This window comes from Megascapheus bottae, chromosome 17, assembly GCF_031878675.1.
Source record: "Megascapheus bottae isolate mThoBot1 chromosome 17, mThoBot2.hap1, whole genome shotgun sequence".
Classification (NCBI taxonomy): domain Eukaryota; kingdom Metazoa; phylum Chordata; class Mammalia; order Rodentia; family Geomyidae; genus Megascapheus; species Megascapheus bottae.
The window spans coordinates 6,212,304-6,236,748 of NC_143525.1; the positions used below are offsets into that span (position 1 = coordinate 6,212,304).

Sequence of the window (24,445 nt, forward strand, 5' to 3'; positions counted from 1 at the left end):
CAGCTATTCATTTGTACTCTCTTTGAACTCATTCAAGTATTTACATGTCTTGTTTAATTTTATTGATCATATTTACAGTCATACTTGAGTTTTTGGTTCTTTGGGAACAGAAAGGATAATTTTCTGCCTATTATTGTGGGATTATTAACTTCTGCAGGAGTTACATAACTTATTTCTTGTTTTATGCATTGGTACCTCAGCATCTGGGCAGACATCGGTTGGATTTTCTTTTTTCTGGCCAGTCCTGGGGCTTGATCTCAAGGGTACTGTCCCTAAGCTACTTTGCTCACGGCTAGCACTCTACCACTTGAGCCACAGTGCTACTTCTGGTTTTTTCTGTTTATGTGGTACTCGAGGAACTGAACCCAGGTTGCATGCTAGGCAACCACTCTGCCACTAAGTCACAATCCCAGTTCCAATTGAAAGTTTTAATAAACTGTAATCTTTCTGTTGAAGTGTTATCAACAGTCAGATACAACTGTGTAGTAGCAGAGTATATAGTTTTTCACAACTGGACTGGAGAGTAGTTCAGTATCCAAACCTTTGCTCATAGGTTCAGGATACCAAACCTGATCTCCAGTTCAACTCATGTAAGGAAAAACTAGTTTTCCCCTATCCCTTAGTAGTTCCTAGAATATGTGTGTGTTGACACTACTATAGGTTGAGATTGGGGTAAATCAAAGGTCAGTTATCTACTGCTATGTGGCTTTCACCTTAGCATTTCTAGTTTGCATACCACGCTAGCTGCATGGTACTTTGTAGTCTATGGTCCAGAAAGTTTTACAGTTCCTACACAGGTCCCTAGTTTGTACCCTCAGAAGCAGTAAGTGTGCAAGCCTACAGGAACCTCACAAATGCATTAAATAGTAGCAGAGAAAACAGCACTGGGTACTGCAGTGGTAATGGTGTAATTGAAGGATTCAGGCATTCTGAATAAAGGTATCGGAGCTTTCAGATCTCATCCAGCAGTTCATTATTCTGTGAAAAGGAGACCATGTGATCCCTCATTCCTGTGCTTGGAACACTTACTTCTACCTCATAGCAAATACCCACAGCACTGATCTACAACTCCTGAAGGCTGAGCACTCTGCCAGCCAAGGGCTTGGGGCTGTTTCTACAGAAATGCCTACAGATTTTTTTCTTGCCAGGGAGCCCAAGAACACTGTACCTCACACCTAAACTTTTTAGGTTTCCCACATCTTATTAGAAAGCAAGAAAGTGCTCACATTAGAAAAAAAATGATTAAGCCTGTATGCAGAGAAAGATCTGTTCTTGTTTTCACTTAGTCCATTAGAATTGTGACTCTATGGCTCTATGGAATGCTGATATTAAAGACTGACCAATGTCAAAAATCAGTCTCAGTATCTACTTTGGTCAAATCTAGTTAACTAACTCCATTTACTTTTCTTTTTTGTGTGTGCAGGTCCTGGGACTTGAAGTTAGGGCCTAGACACTAACCCTGAGGTGTTTTTGCTTAAGGCTAGTGCAAGGCTAGCTGGAACCACAGCTCCACTTCAATCTCTTTTTTGATTAACTAGAGACATGGACTTTTCTGCCCTGGCTGGCTTCAATCTTCAAATCTGAGTAACTATGATTACAGGTGCGAACCACTAGTATCTAGCTGTCTTTTTTGTGTGTGAATTACAAAGAATTTTTCAGTAAACAAGTATCATGATTCAATTTTGTAACTGCCTCTGGGAGATTTGTTATATTGTTTGTGCCTACCCATCCTCACTGACAATCCTTTTCTTCCACAGGTGTGGTCACTGCTAATGTCTTGGTTTTAACCTGAAAGACCTGAACAGGACAATGACTGGTCTTAGCCAGGTCCTCTTTAAATCTCTATAAAAATTTATGAGTTCCTAAATTGAAGATAATTCAACCTTTTGGTTTTGTGGTTAGGTTCTCAGTACAATGAATTTCATTAGTACCGTTTTGATACTTGATTCCAAAATGGTCTGGCTGGCCATCTTCTCTCAGCCTATTGTTTCTCTCATTTAATGAAAACCAAAAGAATAATTCAGTAGCTCAGTAAGTCATATGGAGACATTTACAACACAAGTGGTATCCTTTTCCAGTATCCCTGACTTCTTATGACACAGTTAGAACACAATAATGATCCAGATGGGGCTGCGATTCTAACCTTACCACATGTAGTTACAACAGCCTTTGTTCATTTTAGCAGAAGGAAGAGGGGCTGATTGTAGTCCCAGCAGGGATGTAATTTTTATCCTCTGAGAGTCTCAGTTCCTAAGAGAGAAAATGGCTGAGTCTGCCTTATCTCCAGGGAGAAAATGTGCACATTAGAAAAACCACGGGTTTAATTGCTCTCTCCCTGGGAGGCCACCACGGAGAAAACCAGCTTATGTTGGCAGCTAATGGAAAAATACCTCATGTTTGTCTATGTACACATGGATCCATCTGGTCTACAACAGAGACAAGTACCATGAAGACATGGAGGAAGATACAGAGAGCTGGAGGAAAGTACGTGAGGATAGCAAGGACTCCAGCTGGGATGAGGCTCCGTGTAAAGTACTTGTAACCATACAAAGTCTTGTACATGTGCTCCAACTCATTACACATGGAGATCAACCAGGGAAGCTTAAAAATATTGATGTTTGCCAGGCACTAGTGGCTCATTCCTGTAATCCTAACTGCTCAAGAAACTGAAGTCTGAGGATCATAGCTCGAAGCCAGGATATGGCAGAAAAGACCATGAAAATTTTTTCTCCAATAATCATCAAAAAGCCAGAGATGGAGTGTGGCTCACATGGGAAGAGCAAAAAAAGCTAAAAGACAGCATCTAGACCCTAAACTCAATTCCCAGTACTCTCCCCCCACCACACACACGCATGTACACACACACACACACACACACACACACACACACACACACACACACACACACGCACACACGCAATACTGATGCTTATGCCTACTCCTGAACTTCATTCTGTGGCAGTCAGAATAATGGCTCCCCCCAAAATGTCTGTGTCTCTGGAACTTGTATGTTAGATTACACAGAAAAAGGGAATCAAGGTTGAAGACAGAATGAAGGATGCTAGTCAGTTAACCTTAAAATAAGAAGAATATCTTGGATTATCTGGGTGGGTTGATGCAAGCACAAGGGTTCTTAAAAGTGGAAGAGAGGCAGCATTAGCAGAAGAGAGGCCATTTAAGAAGGATTCAACTTATTGCTGGCTTTGAAGACAAAGGACAGGGCCATGAGTCAATGAATGTGGGTGGCCTCTAGAAACTACAAAAGATAAGGAAATGGCTGTCTCTAGAAGGGTACTGTGGCTTTGTCAACATCTTGGGTTTTATTCCAGTGAAACCAATATCAAACACAACTGTAAGATACAAGTCTGTGTTGTTTTAAGTCACTGCATTTGTGGAAATATTAGTGTTAGTGTAGCAGTTAATGCTACAGCAGTGAGAGAAACCTAACATGGGTACGGCCTGAGCTATGAAAGTTTTCAAACTTCCAAACCCCTGTTCCCAGTGATTCTAACAAGTGGCAAAGTTCAATAACCACTATACAAAGACTTGTTGGTTTGACTGCTTAAGCTGGGAAATGGTAAGTGATTTCTTTTCTTCTGGGAAGGTAGCAAATCTCCCACTAAATTATCTTCAATTCTTAGCCTTTTGCCCAGAGACACTGTAGACTATAAGCATGTCACAAGATGAGTTGTTCACCAGTTTGGGGCCAGAGTTCTACTATGACCCACTGAACCAACTAAATTTCACTGTGATGAAGAATATTTAGACACCAGAAAGGCAACTTTTTTTTAATGGTATTGGAGATTACACTCAGAGCCTTGCTAGATATTCTTCTGTTTGCGATCCATGCCCCCCAGTTTTTTGGTTGTTACTTTTTTTTCCCAATAGGGTCTTGTGCTGAACCCAAATCCTCTGACCTCTGCTTTCTGAGTAGCTTGGATTATGTGTGTGTCCCATCATGCCTGGTCCCACATATTTAATAAAGCCTTTTTTTTTTTTTACAATACTGTCTTTCAAGGCAAGAACTAATAGCGGAATTATATTCAAGTACATAAACTGGCCTGTTCACAGGAGTCTCATCGGGAAAAGGAGTGAATTGTCCTCTCTGCTGAAACTATCGAAAACCACTGTTAGAATTATAAAGATAGTTTCTCCATTTGCTTAGAAATCTTCTTATGAGTGATAGATGGTCAACAGATGGAATTTGTTTATTTATGATAGACAAATGGAAGACTACCATGGGAACAAATGAACTCATTCTTCCTAGGGACCAAGAAAATAAGTGCCTGTTGTGTGATTTTGGCAAAGTACAGCCCTCCCTGCAGAGTATGCCTTCATCTGCTTATCACTAGGATTTCGATGTTTGCTCACACTGTTGGCTTTTCCTGTAGCCCATGTCACTGTGGTACTCCTACAAAAGCTAAAACCTCAGAGCCCCATGCTTATACTTTTTTCTCCCTACTTCAACTTCCCTGGACAGAAAGTTGGTAGAACGAAGAAAGCAGTCATGTTAGAGACTCAAGCTTGAATTTCAGTCTTGTATGACAAATGATGTGACATTAGAAGGTTACTCAGCTGCTCTGAGCTTTGTCTCTAACAAATGAGGATAACAGAGTCAGGCACTGGAGGCTCTCGCCTGTAATCCTAGCTACTCAAGAGGCTAAGATCTGAAGATTGTGGTTTGAAGCCAGCCCAGACAAAGTTTGTTAGATTTTATCTCCAATTAACCAGCAAAAAGCCAGAAGTGGAGCTGTGAGTCAAGTTGTAGAATGCTAGCCTTGAACAAAAAAAAGCTAAGGCCAGTGCTCAGTCACTGATTTATACCTATGAAAGTGCTTCGCAAATAGCAGGGGCTTCTGTAAATGCAACCTCACTGCAACTCACCTATCCTAGGCTTTCATATATCATTATGTGCTGAAGCTTCTCTCACCCCTTGATCTCTTTGCCCTTTCCCTCACTGATCTCTAGTACCCTATCTTCCTTCAACTTTGCACTTCCATCTGGACAACTCAGTGACTTCTCTGACTAGACATATGTAACCTGGCTTTACAATTTTCACTGACAAATCAGTAAGCCCTGTCAATTTCCCTGTGTTTATAATGATGAAAGCAGAGCCCTTCCCCCTCCTTTCTTCTTCAAGTCCTACTACCCCATATGTGCTCCTTCTCATACTACAGTCTGAGCACAGAAATCTTCCTAGTGCCTTCACTTCTGAAAGCTCTGTCTCTCCCAATCCAGACCATTACAGTTTACAAGTTAATTTTTCTCAAGCCAGATCCGTCACATAAAGTCCTGAACAAGTATCTCCAAATACTTTTTGTCCCAGCAGCCTCATACTTATTTTTATTTATTTTTTTTGCTAGTCATGGGGCTTGAATTCAGGGCCTGAGTGCTGTCCTTGGGCTTTTCTCAAGGCTAGCACTCAGCCACTTGAGACACAGTACCTCTTCCAGCTTTTTCTGTGTATGTGATACTGAGGAATCAAACCTGGGTCTTCGTGCATACTAGGCAAGCACTCTTATCAGTAGGCCAAACTCCTGGCCCCCAGCCTTATATTTATTATGATAAAGAGCAAACTCCACTGGATGTATAGAGGATACAAGGCCTACATGCTCAAGCTTCACATCAAAGCAGAACAAGTACTGAGCAACTTCACATCACTGTCACATTAAAAAAAAAAAAATGTTCTTGGGACGATGGATCACCAAAGCATTTAAAGGATACTTATTGGGAACTGGAATTTTTTTTCATCAGGTTTCTGTTTGTTTTTTGTTTGTTTTGTTTTGCCAGTCCTGGGCTTGAGCTCAGGGCCTGAGCACTGTCCTTGGACTTTCTCAAGGTTAGAGCTCTACCACTTGGGCCTCAGCACCACTTTCACCTTTTTTTTTTTTTTTTTTTTTGTATGTATGTGGTACCAAGGAATCGAACCCGGGTCTTCGCACATGCTAGGCAAGCACTTTAACCACTAGGCCAAATTCCCAGCCCGAGAACTGGAAATTTTTTGAATCACATTTTTACACAGTATTTTGTAACTATAAGTTGAAACAGTCACAAATCATTGTATTAGGCCACAACAATTAAATGACATTAAGCTATTTTACTTGTTACACAACATGAAGATCAACAAATGCTCACCAAATGACAAATGTGATTAATCTCAGAATTTGTTCTTACCATTTTGTTCATCCAATTCATTCCCAATTTCCTGACCCATTTGCTTTTGGCGATTTATGATGGAGGAAAGGGCATCAAGGCCTGCATCCTGTTCTGGAAAAAAGAAATTTAAATAATTTAAAGTCCATACATAAAAGCCACATGGACCCATACAATCCCCCATGTGACACAGGATAGAATTATTAACACTAGGGGATGAAAAAAAATTAAATCTCTTACCTTAATGAGCATGACAATTTCCAGATTAAATTTTTATTTTATTTTTGCATATAGAACACCATTATCTATTTTGTTGGTGCTCTTTTTTATTGCTATTTCTTATGTGCTCAATTTCACAATTTACTAGTTTCATAAATTTTTATTATCTTTATATATACAAAGGAGTTTCAATTCAATTCAATTTATGAATTCATGTATCTAGATCAGTATAATCCCACCCATCATTCTCCCTCAACAATTTAAATTTTAAATAAAAAGTAAGATTTGGTATTTAAGCTTTCTGTTATCTATACCTAAAGAATATTTATGTTTATAAACATAACTACATAGACATAAAAATCTATGATAGACTATATACTCTATAGACATAATATTTTATTACATAGATTAATGCTTGATTTTAATTATGTTCTAAAACCTAAGTGCCAGTGATTATATTGAGATTCCCTTCTTAAATACTTGTTTATTAAACATGACATTTGAAATATGATGTAAAAATTAATGTTAATAAATTATTTAATAAAATGCAAAAAAACAAAAAAATATTTATAAGTGAATAATAAAAAGACAAATGTTTCCATTTTTTTAATGAATAAAGGACATCAACTGGAAATGAATGAATTAAAAAAAAACAAATACATAACAGCTTTAACACCACTAATTTTTTTAAATACAAAAAAAAAATAAGGCACAATGATACCTTAAGGCTAACTAAAGTATGAAGAACTACAAATTCCCAAGTCCTAGGTATAAAAAAAGAGGAAAAGTTTAATTTACTCATCAAAGTCTCTCTCAAGATTGGACTATTCCCCTTTTAGTAATTCTAAAAATCTATACAAGAAAATATTCAAGGTAAGACTCTTAAATATGCTTTTTATTTTTTGCCAGAGCTTTGGCTTCCAAATTTCAGTCCTAACCCCCTGTGCACGCTCGCTGGCTCTCTCTCTCTCTCTCTCTCTCTCTCTCTCTCTCTCTCTCTCTGCTCTCCTCTCCTCTCCTCTCCCTTGCTCCTTCTCCCTTTTTCTCCCTCCCTTCTTCCTCTCTCCCTCCCTTCTTTTTCCTCCCTCTCCTTCCTCCCTCCCTCTGTCCCTCCCCCTCTCTTCCTCTGTTCCTACCTTTCCCCTTTCTCATTTTTGAAAATTTAAAGTAGGCAGGCCTAGTAATCTCTGTGGAAGGTTCTACCTTGGCCTCACTGTATTGGGAAGAGCCCTGAGAGATCCTCTTTACCCAAGCAATAAGTGAGGGAAGCATAATGCCACCTGCAGCATCATTGTTTACATGTGTTTGTATATGCACACATTTGTGTGCCAGTATAGGGCTTAAACTCTTGGCCTGGGTACTGTCTTTTTTTTTGTTTCCACTTAAGGCATTATCACATGAGCCATGGGTTTTGTTTTTTCTTGGTTTTTTTTGGTGGTGGTAGTTTTTTTTTTTTTTTTTTTTTGAAGAAACTCATAGACTCCCCTGTCTGGGCTGGTTTTGAGCCCAGATCCTCAGACCTCAGCCTCCTGAGTAGCTAGGATTACAGGTACTAGTGACAGCTTTTTATAGGTTTTCAAATGATTATTCCATATAAAGGTATATCTACAATATCTGAAACTACAAAAACCCTAATATACACTAAAAGGGGTGAGGGCTGGGTACCAGTAGTTCATACTTATGAACCTAGCTAATTAGAAGGCTGAGATCTAACGACTGCAGTTTGAAGCCAGCCTGTGCAGTAAAGTCCATGAATTTTTTTAATCTCTAATAAAAACCACTCAGAAAAAGCCAGAAGTGGAGTTGTGTTTCAGTGGTAGGGACAGTGTCCAGGCTCTGAATTCAAGCCCAAAGACTAGCACAAAAAAGTGGGGGAGGAGGCTGAGGAACCAACATACTCAAGGCCTTAGGTTTGATTCCTCATTATAAAAAATTTCCCTCCACAAAGTCTTTTTATGGAATAAAACCATTATGTTTAGGTCCCTAATTCATCTGGAATTTATTTAACATAAAGGTGTAAGGTAAGGACCACTTAGTGACATTTTTTGACACTGTATGTTTTAGAACTATAAATAACCTGCTATCTCTAGGGATCATTCCAAGAGACCATTTTATGGCAAAATCACTTTATAATGAGCCCTTTTGGTCTTTACTAACTACCTCCTGGATGGCCTCCAAGATAAATCTATCTTCAACTGAGCACTACTTAAGGATGCCCAATGCTATAGGAAAAGTTCTGAAAGCACTGGAAGAATAATCTGTATGGTACTGTGGGTGACAGCGTGAATTCAAAGGTAGGACAAGTTCAAGAGGAAAGCAGCTTTCTTTTGATGCTTCATATAGGAAAAGAGTTACTAAAGTACTGATGTTGTAAATAGTAGAAACTTAGATTAAGAATAAAAAAATACCTACAATGTACTTATCTCTCAAAATTATTGTTTGACTTAACTATATAAAGGCCATCTCTCTCCAGCACAACAGATTCTGTCTTAATTTCTTTGAGACATTAGCATCTCCTGTTGCAATAAATTTTCATCCTACAATGCAAAGACACAGAAAGATTCTGATAATCAAGATACTGTACACAGGCAAGAAGCATGATTTTCAAGGTGAAGTGGTTTGATCACATAAAGATAATTATTTAAAGAAAAGATAATTATCAAAATAGAATGCTGCTTGCTACCTGCAAAAAAATAAAACCAACCATGAGCCATGTAGTCTATTATTACCGGCATAACTATTGCATCATGATAGCTCATTTCTATTATCTGCCCAACTATCACATTGCCCAAGGCATTTATAATATAACAAGTCAAACTTTACAGTGGTAAGAATTTTAAAACATGGAAGATCACTGTAATATGAAGAGTAATGCATGCATGCATGCATACACACACACACACTCCTAACCCCTTACCAAAAGATGCCAGTGTCCTAATATCTGAAACCTGTGAATACGTAGTCACAGCCAAAGGGACTTTGAAGATATGATTAAGGAATTTTAGATGAGAGATTAGTCTATGTTATCCAGGTGCAGCCAATTAATCTTATGAATCCTGAAAAGCTGAGAACCTTTCCAGCTGTGGTCAGAGGCAGATATAAAGGGTGAGAGAGATGCAGTTGCTGACTCTGAAGATGGAGAAGGGGCCATGAGCCAAGGAATGTGATTGGTCTTAGAAACTGGAAGAAGAAAGAGAATGGGTTTTCTACAAGTCTTTCAGAAAAGAAGGCATTCCTACTAAAGTTTGATCTGAGCCACGAGAGACCTGAGCTGAACTTCTGACCCACAGAAGTACACAGTAAGTGTTTTAAGCTGTGATAGAAAATTAATACAATTCTCCCCTTGTAAAACTATATTAATTTTTAAAATACTGGGACTGGGAATGTGGATTAGTAGAAAAGTACTTGCCTAGCATGCATAAAGCCCTGGGTTCGATTCCTCAGTACCACATAAACAAATTTTTTTTAATTAATAATTTTTTTTTTGTCCATCATGGAGCTTGAAAGGGGCTGGGCACTGTCCTAGAGTTTCCTTGCGCAAGTAATCTACCACTTGGGCCACAGTGCCACTTTTGGCTTTTTCTGAGTTGTTTATTGGAGATAAAAGTCTCACAGACTTTTCTGCTGGGCTAGCTTCAAACTGCAACCCTTGCATCTCAGCTTCCCGAGTAGAAACAATGTAAAAATCCCTGCACAAATCTAGAAGGAATATTTTTAAAATAATGATGACTAGATTGTGTTGATTTAGAAGCTCTAGCCAGGTATCTCCTAATTAAGGATGGAACACACTTTACACCTGAGACCAGCAGTCTAACTCAGGGAAGAAAATCTACACTCAACACAGTTTTCATCCTTTCATGATATCATCACTATGGCCATCTTTTTGCCTAATGTTCATTTATGCCTCAAACTATAGTTTATGGAACACAGACCTGGCTAGCTGGTTGATAGGATATAGTTTCTGGGTTAGGCAAGGAAGGCATTCACTGCCCTCAAGTGTAAGTTCTACTGATAAATGTGTTATTTTCTGGATGATTTCCAAAGTGTTCCTAAGGCTCCACCAGTATACAGGAAAGGTAAACAGATTCTATGGACAATCAAGTCAGAAGTGACCTTTCCTGGTTCTTTATCTAGTGGAAGACATGGCAATGAAGCAGAATCAGAGTAACCCCAGCACATTCTAAGATTCCAGAAGCAAAGAAAAGGCTAATAAGGATTTTTGTGTAAAGATTTCCACATTTGTGTTTATCCTAAAAAAACAGCTTGCTAGAAAAACAACAATGGACACAGCATTTCAAAACATGAAAAGTAACTACTGCAACTTTTCCATTCCTCGTTCTCCATCCCTAAAGGCCCAGAAGGCTTTCCAAAGGGTGAAATTCTCCAGACACTGCACTATGCATAAAGCTGTGGTGCTTTTCATTTTCCTACTTTCCTTCAGATATAGTAATGGGTGAGGTATATAAAACTGAAGGCACAGAGTCAGTGTTTCATTTACTAGATAATTTCATTGTGAAAAAAGAGTGCAAAATCGAATTAGACTTCTGCTTCTGGCCAAGATAGATTGACAGGGACCAGATTTCCCTTTGGCCTGAAACAACTAGGCAGGGGACGGGGGAGAATACAAAATATTTAAAACAACGTTTCAAGAAACATACGTCAAGAAATGAAGGGCAGTGATCCTTGAGAGGGGAAAACAAATGAGATGAGCTTTAAGACTGCTCCAGATTGCTGGGCTGGAGAGAGCTCCCAGCCCAGATGGAGCCTGGCACACTCTTGTTTTTGTTTTTCTCAGACAGGGTCTTGTTATGTAGCCCAGGCTGGTCTTAAACTTAGGATCCTCCAGCCTCCACCTACCAAGTGTTGGAATTATAGGTATGTACCACCATACCACCCAGCACCAGAAGAATCTAAAGTATAAAGTAAGTCAAGGTAACTTGAGTATGTGGGAACAGCACTCAAGAGAAGAGCTGCACAGAAAAGATCTGTAGGCCTGCACTGTGTCTACACAGTTTTCAGCCAAATGCTGTTTGGGGATCCCATAAGTAAGTGAGGAAAGGAACCATGGTGGGGGAGAAAAACCACTCCAAAGAGTGAAGGAAATGATCCTCTGATCTCAACCAGGGTCAGACGTAGTTCCTATTCCCAACAACCGGGTCACCTCATTATTTATGAAGCATCACGAAGAATACTTAGAATGGTTTTGGCTCACTAGTGCAGTAAATTACCTCTAGACTGGCATCAATAAACATTTTCTATAAGGGGTTGTACAGGAAGCATTTTAGACTTTGTGGTTCACATGGTCCCTAAAACTACCACTGAACTCTGTCATTGTAAATAGGAAAGCATCTATGGATAATGCATAAATGAAGGAGCATGACTATGTTCCCATAAAACTACTTAAGAGCCTAAGTTTCATATAATTTTTTACAAGTCACAAAGTATTTTTCTTTTCATCACTTTTCACTATTAAAAAAGTTGAAAGCCATTTTTAACTTGTACATGTTATAAAAACAAGATAGTAGGCCAGATCTGGCTCACAGGTCAGGGTTTGCTGATCTCTGCTCTAAAATAAATACCTCTCTGGCCTATTTTAGAAATAAAACCCAAATAACAACAGCATCCAACAATAACTCTCAAAAATATTTCTAGAAATATTCTAGACAAATATTCAAACAAATCTAGAAATTCAAACATTAACTGATATCCAAATAAATGTTTACCTTACTAATATTAGAAACAAGAATGTTCTCACCATTCTCATGCAACATTGTGCTCGAGGTTGCAGCAAATATAAGAAGAAAAATAGATAAGGCATCCAGATTGAAATAAAGACGCAAAATTATTCCCAAACAACATGACCATTTGTGAAGAAAATCCCACAAATAAGCAACTAGAATAAATCAATGAATGTTGCAAGGTCATATAATCTACAAATGATGTATAAAAATCATATATATGTATATATATATATGAACAACAGATATATTTAAATACTAAAAATTTTAATAATGAAATTTAATGTGAAATAGGAATAAATCTATTAAAATTATCTATATTGCCAGATGCTGGTGGCTCATGCCTGTAATCCCACTCAGGAGGCTGAAATCTAAAGATCACGGTTCAAAGCCATCTGGGCAGGAAAGTCTGTAAGACTCTTATCTACAATTAACCCCCAGAAAACCAGAAGTGACACTGTACCTCTAGGTGGTAGAACCCTTGTTTTGAGCAAAAAGAGCTCAGAGACAGCATGCAGGGCCTGAGTTCAAGCCCTGCAGCCAACAACAAAAAATAATAATAATTTTAAAACATCTAATATATGTAGTATAAAAACTAAAACGTACTACTGAGAAAAAAGAACTAAGCCAGGTGCTACTCACATCTGTAATCCTGGCTACTTAGGAGGCTGAAATTTAAGGATTGCAGTTCAAAACTAGCCAGAGCTGTAAAGTCCATGAGACTCTTACAGTTAATAACAGAAAAAGCTTAAAGCATTATGTGGCTCCAGAGGCAGAGCACTAGCTAGCCTTGAGCAAAAATGCACTCAGGGACAGCACCCAGGCCCTCAGTTCAAGACTCGTGACTAACAACAACAAAAGAAAAAAAAGAAAGAGAAAAAGAAAAATTGAACTAAAATATATTTATTTAGAACAAAATAAATCCATATTCATGGATTAGGAGACTCAGTTGGTTAAGACATCAATTCTCTCCAGATTCATCTAAAGATTCAATGTGATCTCAATCAAAATTCCAAGATACTTTTTGTAGAAATTGAAAACAGATTCTAAAATTCATATGGAAGTGTAAAAAGACCTAGAAATACCCTCAAAAATTGTGAAAAAAAAGTTGAGTGATTTATATTATGTGACTTAAAGATCTGTCAGAAAAAAATCAAGACAGTGTGTGCAACATGGGACTAAAGATAAACAAATAGACTAAGAGAAAAGAATAAAGAGTATAGAAACAGGACCATACAAACATGGTTGATTTTTTTTCTAACAAATGCATAGACATTCAGTACTAACAGTACAAACTATTTTTTAATGGTTCTAAAAAACTAACCGGACTGAACTTTTCTTTTGAGTGACACTGTTAAGATATGAAAACAAGAAAGGAGATTGAGAGAAAATGTTTCTAAAACATATGCCTGACAACCTATAAAAGATTATATTAAAAATTCTTACAAGTTAATAAAAATAACTCAATTTAAAAAAAGTAAATAATTTGAAGAAAGGATATTTCACCAAAGATGTAAATATGTAAGTGCATGCAAAATATTTTCAGAAGAGAAATAGATAAAAGAACCACAGTGAAATATACATTTCACTTAGGTGCCCTAGGAGGAGTATAAATGGTAAAGCCAGCTTTCCAAACTATTTGGCAGCTTCTTTACAAGTTAAACACACACTTCAAATCATGCAATAGTAAAATGCCAAATAAGTTATTTATAAATGGTCAAATATCTAAACTGACACTTCTTCAAAGAAGACAAATAGCCAAGTACATGGAAAGTGTTCAAAATCACTCATTTTCCAGGAAGAACAAATTGAAACAATTACAAGATATCTTATCACCTTGCTCCAGCGAAAATGACCTAAGAAAAATAAACAATGACAACAACAAAAAAGAACAGCAGAAGGCTACAAACATTGGAAAAAATACAGAGATAGGAAACCCTTACACACTCATGATAGTAATGTAAATTAATATAGTGAAGATGAGTATGAAGGTTCTTCAAAAAAAAAAAAATGGGAGAAGGCAGGTGAGGTGGCTCATGCCTGTAATCCTAGCTACTCAGGAGGCTAAGATCTGAGGATTGTGGTTCAAAGCCAGCCCGGACCCTAATGACCATGAGACTCTTATCTCTAATTAATCACTAGGAAATTGGAAATGAGGCTGTGGCTCAAGAAGTAGAGTGATAGCCTTGAGCTGAAGAGCTCAGGGATAGCACCCATGCCCAGAGTTCAAGCCCCATGACCGACAGAAAAAAAAAGGGGGGGGAGAAAACAAGGGAGGGGGGTAACATGGTTCAAAAGGAAATGCATTCATTACCTTACTTATGCAACTATAACCATTCTGTACATCATCTCTACAATAAAATTTAAATAAGGCACTGATTGTGACTCAAAGCCAGTAAAGCAAATCTGTGAGATTCTTATCTCCAATTAACCAGAAAAAAGCCAGACATTCAGGCGTGGCTCAAGTGGTAGAGCACCAGCTTGAGTGAAAAAGCTGAGGGAAACAATGGCCAAGAGTTCAAATCCTACTATTAGCACATACATTCGCACACACATGCACACACTCAGACCCACTGTATGAACTAGCAATCCCACTACTAAGTATTTCTCCAAAGGGAGATAATATGACAAAGAGACATCTGTACTCCCATGTTCATTAAAACATTACTTCTAACAGCCAAGAGAAAATATTTAAAAAATGTCCTCCAATGGATGAATGTATATGCTATGTACACACAATGGAATACTATTCAGTCATAAAAGAGAGCAGTTCTGTCATTTACAACAATGTGAATGGACTTGGAGGACATTATATGATATGAAATAAGCCAGACACAGGAAGACAAAGACTGCATGATCTCACTAATATGTGGAATAGAAAATCCTCAAACTCACAGAAGCCGCACATAGGATATGGTTACCAGATGTTTGTCAAAGGATTCAAAATTTTAGTTAGGCAGAAAGATGTTTAGGAGCTCTACTGTACACTGCAGTGACTAATACAACCGAAAACTGAGAAAAGTTTTTCAATTTCTCATCATGGTACATGAGCATATGTTACTTTGATTTAACTATTCCACAGTGTATACAAACACTGTGCTACACACCAAGAACACATATATTTTAATTTGCTAATTATAATTTTAAAATATTTTAATAAAAATACTTCAGGAGAGTCAGGCATTGGAAGTTTAACTACTCAGAAGGAAAGTGTTAGAGTCCTCTCCCCATCTAACCAATAAAAAGTTGGGTTGGAGGTGTGGCTTAAGTAATAAAGAGCCAGTTGAGCAAAAAGAATCCAAACTGAGTTGAAGCCCCAATACCAGAGAGAAAACAAAACAACAACAAAAAAACAAGGTTCCAGGAAAGTAGCTCAGTGGTAGAATACTCATCTAGTATTCACCAGGTCCTGAGTTCAATTCCCACTATGGGAGAGAGGAAGAGAAAGGGGGAGAGGGAAAGGGAAAAAGGAGGAGGGAGGCAAAGAGGAAGGAGGAGGGGAGGAAGAGAACTCTCCTTCACTGCTCAGTCATTCTAGGCATCAACCAAAGGAAAATAAAAGTTTATGCCCATGTAGAAATTTAATACATAAATGGACATAGCAGCTTTATCTATAATAACTCAAACTGAAAACCCAAATGTCCATAAAGTGAACAGATACACAGACTGCAGTAAATTCAAGCAATGGAAGAATATTCTACAAGATGAGAGAAGGAAATCCTGATACCCACAATAACACAGATATATTTAAAAATTATGCTTAGAGAGAGAAGCCAGATCTCCTTCCTCCCCCACCCTTGCCAATAGTAAATACTGTATAATTCTACTTACATAAAATTAAAGAAAACAAGAATCTAACTTGTAATGATGGAAAGCAGATCAGCAGTTGTCTAGAGATGGGACAGAGACAATGAGAAGAATTGCAAAGAGACATGAAGACTTCTGGGAGTAATGATTATATTCCTTACTTTGATTTTTTGATGCTTTCACCAGTGCATAGATATGACAAAGCTAATCAGATTATATACTTGAAATATGTGCTAGTTATGTTACTATGCCCCAATGATGCTGTTTTCAGAAAAAATCAAATAACAAACACTAACATGAAAAAATGCTGATTATTAATATTAAAATGCAAATATTAAGTAAAAAAGATGGACTTATACATATGTAGCTAACAAATACCTGGCAGTCCAACTTACATAAACTGTATTCATACTAAATATATATATATACATATATACATATATATATATATATATATATATATATATATATATATATACATCTATACAAGAAGTCTAAGAGAAAACGTGACCATTTACAGTTCTGAGGTTGGAGAAGCAATAAAGGAAGCTTTTTCATCTTATCTGTATCTATATTGCCTGACCTTTGTTCTGCAAGCAAGTATATAACTCCTGAAATTAAAAAAAAAATAAAGTTCAGCCAGGCACAGTGGCTCAGCCTGTGCTTTTAGCTAATTAGGAGTTTGAGATCTGAAGGTCACAATTGGAAACCAGCTTGAGCAGTTAAAGTCCTTGTGAGACTTTTATCTCCACTTAGCAACTCAAAAACCAGAAAAGGGGCTGGGAGTTTGGCCTAGTGGTAGAGTGCTTGCCTAGCATACATGAAGACCCGGGTTCGATTCCTCAGTACCACATACATAGAAAAAAGCTGGAAATGGTGCTGAAGCTCAAGTGGTAGAGCTCTCACCTTGAGAAAGTCTAAGGACAGTGCTCAGGCCCTGAACTCATGCCCAGGACTGGCAAAAAAAAAAAAAAAAAACAGAAAAGGTTCAAAAGTGGTATTGTACTAGCCTTGAACAAAAGCTCTCAGTGACAGTGTCCAGGTACTGAGTGCAAGCCCCATAATCAACAACAACAAGAAAGAAAAGAAAAGAAAGAGGGTAGGGGGTTGGGGGGGAGGGAAATGGGTACCAAGACATGTGAAAGGGTATCAATGTATGTGAATTAATGCACCTTCTATCTGGCAAATATCATGTAACCCTTTTACTAATTACAATAAAAAAATTTAAAAAAAAATTAAAAAAATTAAAAAAAAGAAAAGAAAAGAAAGAGAGAAAGAAAGAAAAGAAAGAGAGAAAAAGAAAGTTCAAAAATAGGGACCAGGGGTGTGGCCTGGCAGTAGAGTGCTTGCCTAGCATGCATGAATCCTTGAGTTCGATTCCTCGGTACCACATACGCAGAAAAAGGCTGGAAGAAGGGCTGTGACTCAAGTGGTAGAGTGCTAGCCTTGAGAAAGTCCAAGGACAGTGCCCAGGCCCTGAGTTCAAGCCCCAGGACTGGCAATGATAATAATGATAATGATAATAATAATAATAATAATTAGTTTTCAAGCTAAGGAACAAAATTAACTCAAAAGTAAATGCCAGCTGGGAATGGGGCTTAATGGCAGAGTGCTTGCCTATCATTTACAAAGCCCTGGGTTTGATTACCCTGTACCATGTACACAGAAAAAGCCAGAAGTAGTGCTGTGGCTCAAGTGGTAGTGAGCTAGTCTTGAGAAAGCTCAAGGATGGTACCCAGGCACTGAGTTTAAGCCCCAGGACTGGCAAAAAAAAAAAAAAAAAAGTTACAGCTAGGAAGTGGTGACTCCTGTCTGAAAATCTCTACCAAGTAATGCCAAGACAGGAGGCAGCTCTGTCTATTCTTCAGGTACTCTGAGGCACAAACATGTCAGGAGCTTTCAAAGACCAACAACTAGTCTCCATGGAGAAGAAACAGTCAAGAACACAATCAAAATCTAGCAAAGTTTCTAGGCTCATGCTCCTTGAGAATTCAAATACCTTGGATGATTTTCTGTTGCTGCTGCCGAATTTCATCAAAGCCCAAACTTCTGGTCTCCTCTGGCTCCTCAAAGAGCCAAGGATTGGGTGCTCCTCGTTTAGCCTCTTCACTCATCAAGCTGGACCTAAGAGAAATATTAAGTGCAATCATTATATATCTCAAAATAATATAGCCCAATTACAAATTATGCATATAAATGCAGAGGTGGCCAATTGAAAATTGCACAATTTATTTTTTATTGTAATTAATAGAAGGGTTATGTGATATTTGGCAGACAGGAAGTGCATTAATTCACATACATTGAAAATTGCACAATTTATTGCATCTTACAGGAACTTGTTCAGTGCTTATCAGAGACAGGAGGATGAATAAGGAACAGACTTGGTCCCAGAGAATGACTATTTAAGAGATATAGGAGCCAATTTGACCCAATAATTGCAGAAGTGGTTGGTAACAGTCTTATATTTTGAAAACACAAGGTCTATTGGAAGTGGCCTTTGTATTACAACAGTCTTATCAGGTGACAACAAAGGTACAGGGTTTTGGGGTTTTTTTCTTGTCTTTTCCTTTTTGGTTGTGGAGATCAAACCCAGGACATTGCACTAGCCTAAGCAAGTGCTTTGCCACTGGAATACATTCCAGCCCTAAAGGTACAAATATTACTTCTCTGGCAGTTACCAATGTTGTGATTACAGATTATAGCACAGAATGTATCTGTATAACTCTGCATTAAAGAATACTTGCTTGCTCAGACACAGACAGAAACACAAGCAGAATCTCAACTTCAGTACTATGAATGACCAAACACCACATGAAGGCTTATTCCCTGAGTTACCCACAGGCCCCTTTGTACCAGACAATCCCATTTCACTGTCCAAAATACAGTGCATACAATTTCTGCCTCTGTACCTCTTTGTATAGGCTTCTTTTTATCTTGAGTCCCACTTGTCTACATTCTTTGCAAGCTATTGGGAACATCATGATCATCATGTCCAGGAAACCTTCTCTGACCATTGCAGCACAGAAATGAACATTCTCATAATAGCTTTCATCAGATTCAGAAAAATGATAACCACATGTCTTAGGAGTATTAGTGACAGCAAAATAGCTAAAGCATATTAAACAGTTACTACATACAAGCCCCGTCCCAGGGGATTTACAAGTATTCACTCACTTCTCTGTTATTTATCAGCCTTCTAGCCCTGATGGCATCTTGTGGATTATCTCAAAATAACTATTCCCGTTGTTTAGCTTTTATATACACTTAGAAGGCAGGAACTGAAAATCACCTTCACTGGACTGCACCCTATTCCCCCACAGGGAGGGAGAAGCTTCTAGAACAATACACAGTAGCAAGACAGTCAAGTGGGCTGAGTAATATAATTCACTTATCCAAAACTTACATAGGTGGGGCCAGGAGCGTGGCCTAGTGCTACAGTGCTCGCCTAGCATGGGTTCGATGCCTCGGAAAGGCTGGAAGTAGCTGTGGCTTTAAGTGGCAGAGCACTAGCCTTGAGCAAAACAAATTCAGAGACAGTGCCTAGGCTCTGAGTTCAAGCCCCAGGACTGGCAAAATCAATCAATCAATCAATCAATCAATCTCACATGGGACTTTTTTGGTAGGAATAAAGAAAAATAAATTGTCAACAAAATAAAGCAGATTCTCATTGTAGACAGTAGGCCCATTCTGGGGCTGGGGGAAGGGGAGTGTGGAGGGTAATGTACATAACACATGTAGAATCCTATACTTATTATTCAAAAAACTTATCACTGACAATTATACTATATACATTAAGAAGCCTTGAAAATTACTTTTTTTTTTTTTTTTTTGCCAGTCCTGGGCCTTGAACTCAGGGCCTGGGCACTGTCCTTGGGCTTTCTCAAGGCTAGAACTCTACCACTTGAGCCATAGCACCATTTCTGGCTTTTTTCTATGTATGTGGTTCCGAGGAATTGAACCTGGGTCCTCATGCATGCTAGGCAAGCACTCTACCACTAGGCTAAACTTCCCGCCCTGAAAATTACTTTTTAACAAATAAACATACCCTAAAAGTATAGAGACACACAGACACAGATACACACAGACTCACACACTGAGATACACACAGACACACAGACTGATACACAAATTCATAGAAATAAGGACACACACACACAAACACACACACAGACACAGACAGACATAGACACACAGACACACACAGAACGAAAAACAGACACACACAGAATGACAAACAGAAACACACACTGACAAACAGACTCACACAGACACATACACAGACACACATACGCAGACACACAGACACTCAGAAACTCACAAACCCACAGACTCTAAAACTGGCAAGATACGTATATCAATTAATAGAAGGATATAATAGGTATCAAAGAACGGAGGCTAAATTAAAAGAACAATTTTTAATATTTGCACTAAAATATTCAGCACAGATCTGGTCTCTGATTCAAATATATTGATTAACATGCAAAACAGAAATATGCTTTTCTTCTAGTCTCTCAAAGACAGGTGTCTCTTAAAACCTTATTTTATGTGACTGGTCCCAATAATCCAAGAAGTCAAGGTCTCAAACCTATTGCATATAATAATCATTCAACTTCTCCTAGCTTTGAAGACAAGAAGAAAGCAAAAAAAGGAGGAGGAGGAGGGGGGGGGAGAGAAAGTAGCAGCAACAGCTGCAAACAAGAAATTTTACAATCAAAACATACCTACCCATTACTCCTAAACAATCTTGCTAGTGCCAGCTTTTGTTGTAACAAGATCCGTGTGGAAGTCTGAATAAGGTTCACTGCCAAAGCACAGGTTCAAGATACTAAAAGTCACCTCCAAAGTGCATTGGTAGTCAGCTTTATTCAAAGTATATGGTAATTGGTTGACGTAGCTTCTCTAAAGTTAGTGCTGGAATATTTCACTGTTGGCTCTTTTAAGTCCTAAAGCATGCTTTGAAATTTTGTATTAAATCTAGAGGTATAGCTCAGTGTGAGAGTCCACTTAACATAACTGAGGCTGTGAGTAGAATTCTAGATACAGATATATCATCCCAAACAATAAAAGGGGAAAATAACAAATGTGAATTTTCTCAAAAATGACCAATTAGGACTATAACTATATTTTAAATGCCTGTGCATAATTCAATATAAAACATTTATCTCAAGCAGATATGCAAGGGAGGTTTTCCAGGGTTATATAATTCCCAAAGCTGGATTGTCTCCCTTGTCCTTTACACTTCTGCTTCGGTATTTCTGTTTTGCTGCCCAGAATCCAGCAAAGGATTTTACTAGTAAGAACAGCTAAGATATTGAAGTTGGACAGGGAATGGAGAAAAACAAGATGAGGGATGGGGGTGGGGGGAGGGAAATGGGGATCAAGACATGAGAAAGGGAATCAATATATGTGAAGTAATGCACCTTCTATCTGGTGACTATAATGTAACCCTTCTATTAATTACAATAAAAAATATATGAAAAATCAGCTAAGATGTAAGATTACAAGTATTCCAGTATGCAGAACACTTGTTTTTCTTTACATTAGCATTTATGCCAAACATTTGGGGGTGATACCTATTGTTACTTTCTGTTCAAATCACGTGGACTTATCCTGTAAGGACCCTATCAGCAGTTAGGGCTAGGGAGAGGAATAATATACATACATATAAACACTTCTTTTGAAGTATTCCACATAGAAAAGGCATGTCTTCCTTATCCTGACTGGAAATTACTGTGTTATAGACTTGCCAGCTTGTCTACAGAGGGTACTTTCTATGTGTTCTGTCATTGGGCATTTTCATTCAGGAATCTCCAACTGGAATTCATCCCAAAGGCAAAAATCCTAAATTAAATACGTTAGTTACTTCCATATCCCCATAAGCTTTTCTTTTCATATGCATTCTATTTTGGCTATTAGCAAGTTATCCAAAGCTTTTTTTTTCCCCTTTGTCCTTCTCCCCCACATCCAGGCCACCATCAGAGATATTTCCCAAGTCTCCATCCTCTCTGCATTGGCTCAGACCTTCACAGTTTCTCATGCATGAGTACCATGCCTATGGCCTTCTGATTGGTGGCCTTCTGATTGGTCTCCTTTCTTCCAGTCACGCTCATCCCAACCATCTTACACACTGCTGCCAGAGTTACCTTTCTAGAACAAAGATCATGCCATTATCATTCCTTTAGTTTAAAACCTGTGACCCCCCAGAATCCAAAAGTCAAGTGTAAACCTTACAAGATGGTCCCAGTGACCTTTCTGACGTCACCTACCCACATCCTGCTTCTTCTTCAGCCACACACACTGCTCACCACAATTCAGACAAAGGCACAAACTTTCACACTCTCATGTTTTTGTATGAGTCTAGAGTGTCTCCGCCCCCCCCCCGCCCCTTTGTCCATCTGGCAAAATTCTATTCATCCCCTAAGGCTCAACTTAAATGTCACTTGTGCCTCTCAGTCCTTCCTGATCCCCACCCCATCCCCCTTCCTAAGAATCAATCACTCCCTGCTGCTCCCAGGGCACCTTGTTCACAGCCTCTAATGTGGCATTTATCAAGCAGGATTGTAGTTAGTTATTTACGCATCTGTCTCCCTTCCTAAATGATGAGCTCTGTGAGGAAAGAGGCCACATGACAACCAGGTTTATATCCCCAGCACCAAAAAAAACCCCAAAAACCCCAACCTGGAAATATGCCGGAAAAGCACTGTCTATAAATGTTTATGAAACAGAACTAGGAGAACCCACTAAGGGTTTCAAGCTCGAGAAAGCCAAAATGAGTGAAGCATTTAACGTTTTCTATCTTGTGAGACTAAAAAAAATAAAAAACAACAACAAAAGAAACAACTGCTACCTGCCTTCAATACTTTAATAGCAAAGGCTGATATTGTTCACACAGATGGAAAGAATTACTTGAAAGGGAATTCTGTTAGTGTATGAACTTCCAGTTCACTCTCACTTCTGGAATGACAAGTAAGGAGCATATCTCCTTTGCAAAGTTAAAGACAAGACATGCTCATTATCATGCTTCTGAGTTTAGGATACTTACTTTATTGCTATATTGGCAATGAAACACGGGTCCTTAAATAGCCCAGAGTATTACTGATCTATGCCTCTACCTCTTATTTATTTTTATGGTAGCACTGGGGACTCAAATCTCTGCACTCTCCCTTGGCTTTTTCAACTCAAGGCTGGCACCCTATCACTTGAGCCACAGCTCTACTTCCAGCTTTTTGGTGGGTTATTGGAGATAAGAATCTCACAGACATTTTCTCCCTGGCTGGCTTTGAACCTCAACCTTCAGATCTCAGCCTCCTGAATAAGTAAGGTACCTACCTCTCTTCTTTAAGAACTACCAACTCCTTGGTTCCACAATCATATTGCCTCAGATTCCTATGTCCAGTTCATATTTTTCTTTTAAAATAACTGGAGATTTTCATCCATGTTTCAAGATGGAACTTACCTAATAAATGGAGCTTATCAAATAAATGATATATTATTAAACACTATTCATCTTATATAGTTTTTTGTTTTGTTTTTTAGCCAGTCCTGGGCTTGAGCTCAGGGCCTGAGGACTATCCTTGGATTTTCTCAAGGTTAGAGCTCTACCACTTGAGCCTCAGTACCACTTCCAGCTTTTTTCTATATATGTAGTACCAGGGATCAAACCTGGGTCTTTGTGCATGCTAGGCAAGCACTCTACCACTAGGCTAACTCCCAGCCTCTACATATTTTTTTTTTAACCAAAATGGTCTCTTCTAAGGACATAAAACTATTTTTTGTCCCCCAAAGAAAATTGTGTACATTATTAGATTATAATAATATTAGGGGCATAGATAGCTCATCTTTCTGCTGATAAATGTATTTGGAGCACACAGGGAGAACATTCTTATCAGCTGAACAGGGAACTGAAAAGGCAGTGAATTCCAACAAGGAGCTTTTCTTAGCATTTCAAAAATATGTAAAAGTCACATAAAATGTTTTGTCTAGGGAAAAAAATGTCAGTGTTTGAGTATTCACCAAGCACAGGTTGGTTTACAGAAAAGACTAGCAAAGCTCATTCTAGGCAGTCAGTAAACAGAGTCATATTAGAACAGCCCAGATGTGAAAATGCTACACTCTGGGAGGAAAGGGTATTTCTTCTTTCAGAACTTTTTATGTAGCTTCGCTCTACAAATATACAGATGTACAGAGGCTTGCGTTTCGATCAGAAGTCGATCCTTTCATATCAATTCTTTAAAAACAGAGACAATCTGGCAATAATATGAAGACCACTTTACACTGAGGAGAGGCTATGGTAGGCAGGTCAAAAGGCTGGTGCAGTAATTTTAGTGGGCCATATTGGGGGTATGGATAAGGAAAGAAAATGACAACAGGACAGAAAGAGGCAAAACCAACATACTGATTAAAAAGGGAAATTCTGCTGGGTACCAGTGGTTCATGCCTGCAACCATAGCTATTTAGGAAGTTGAGATTTGAGGATCATGGTTTGAAGACAGCCCAAGCAGCAAAGTCCTGAGACTCTTAACTATCAA

General features: G+C 38.4%; 1 protein-coding gene across 1 annotated transcript in view; it reads right to left on the reverse strand.

Annotated features, from left to right (window-relative positions):
- The window catches only part of Stx8 (syntaxin 8), a gene marked incomplete at its 5' end in the record, with an annotated part of 226,074 nt that overhangs the window by 166,264 nt on the left and 35,365 nt on the right, over positions 1–24,445 (reverse strand). Inside the window, 2 exons of the mRNA XM_090349527.1 lie at positions 6,175–6,267; positions 17,917–18,041. Of these exons, the coding sequence (XP_090205653.1) occupies positions 6,175–6,267; positions 17,917–18,041 (218 nt within the window). The remainder of the gene's footprint in view (positions 1–6,174; positions 6,268–17,916; positions 18,042–24,445) is intronic.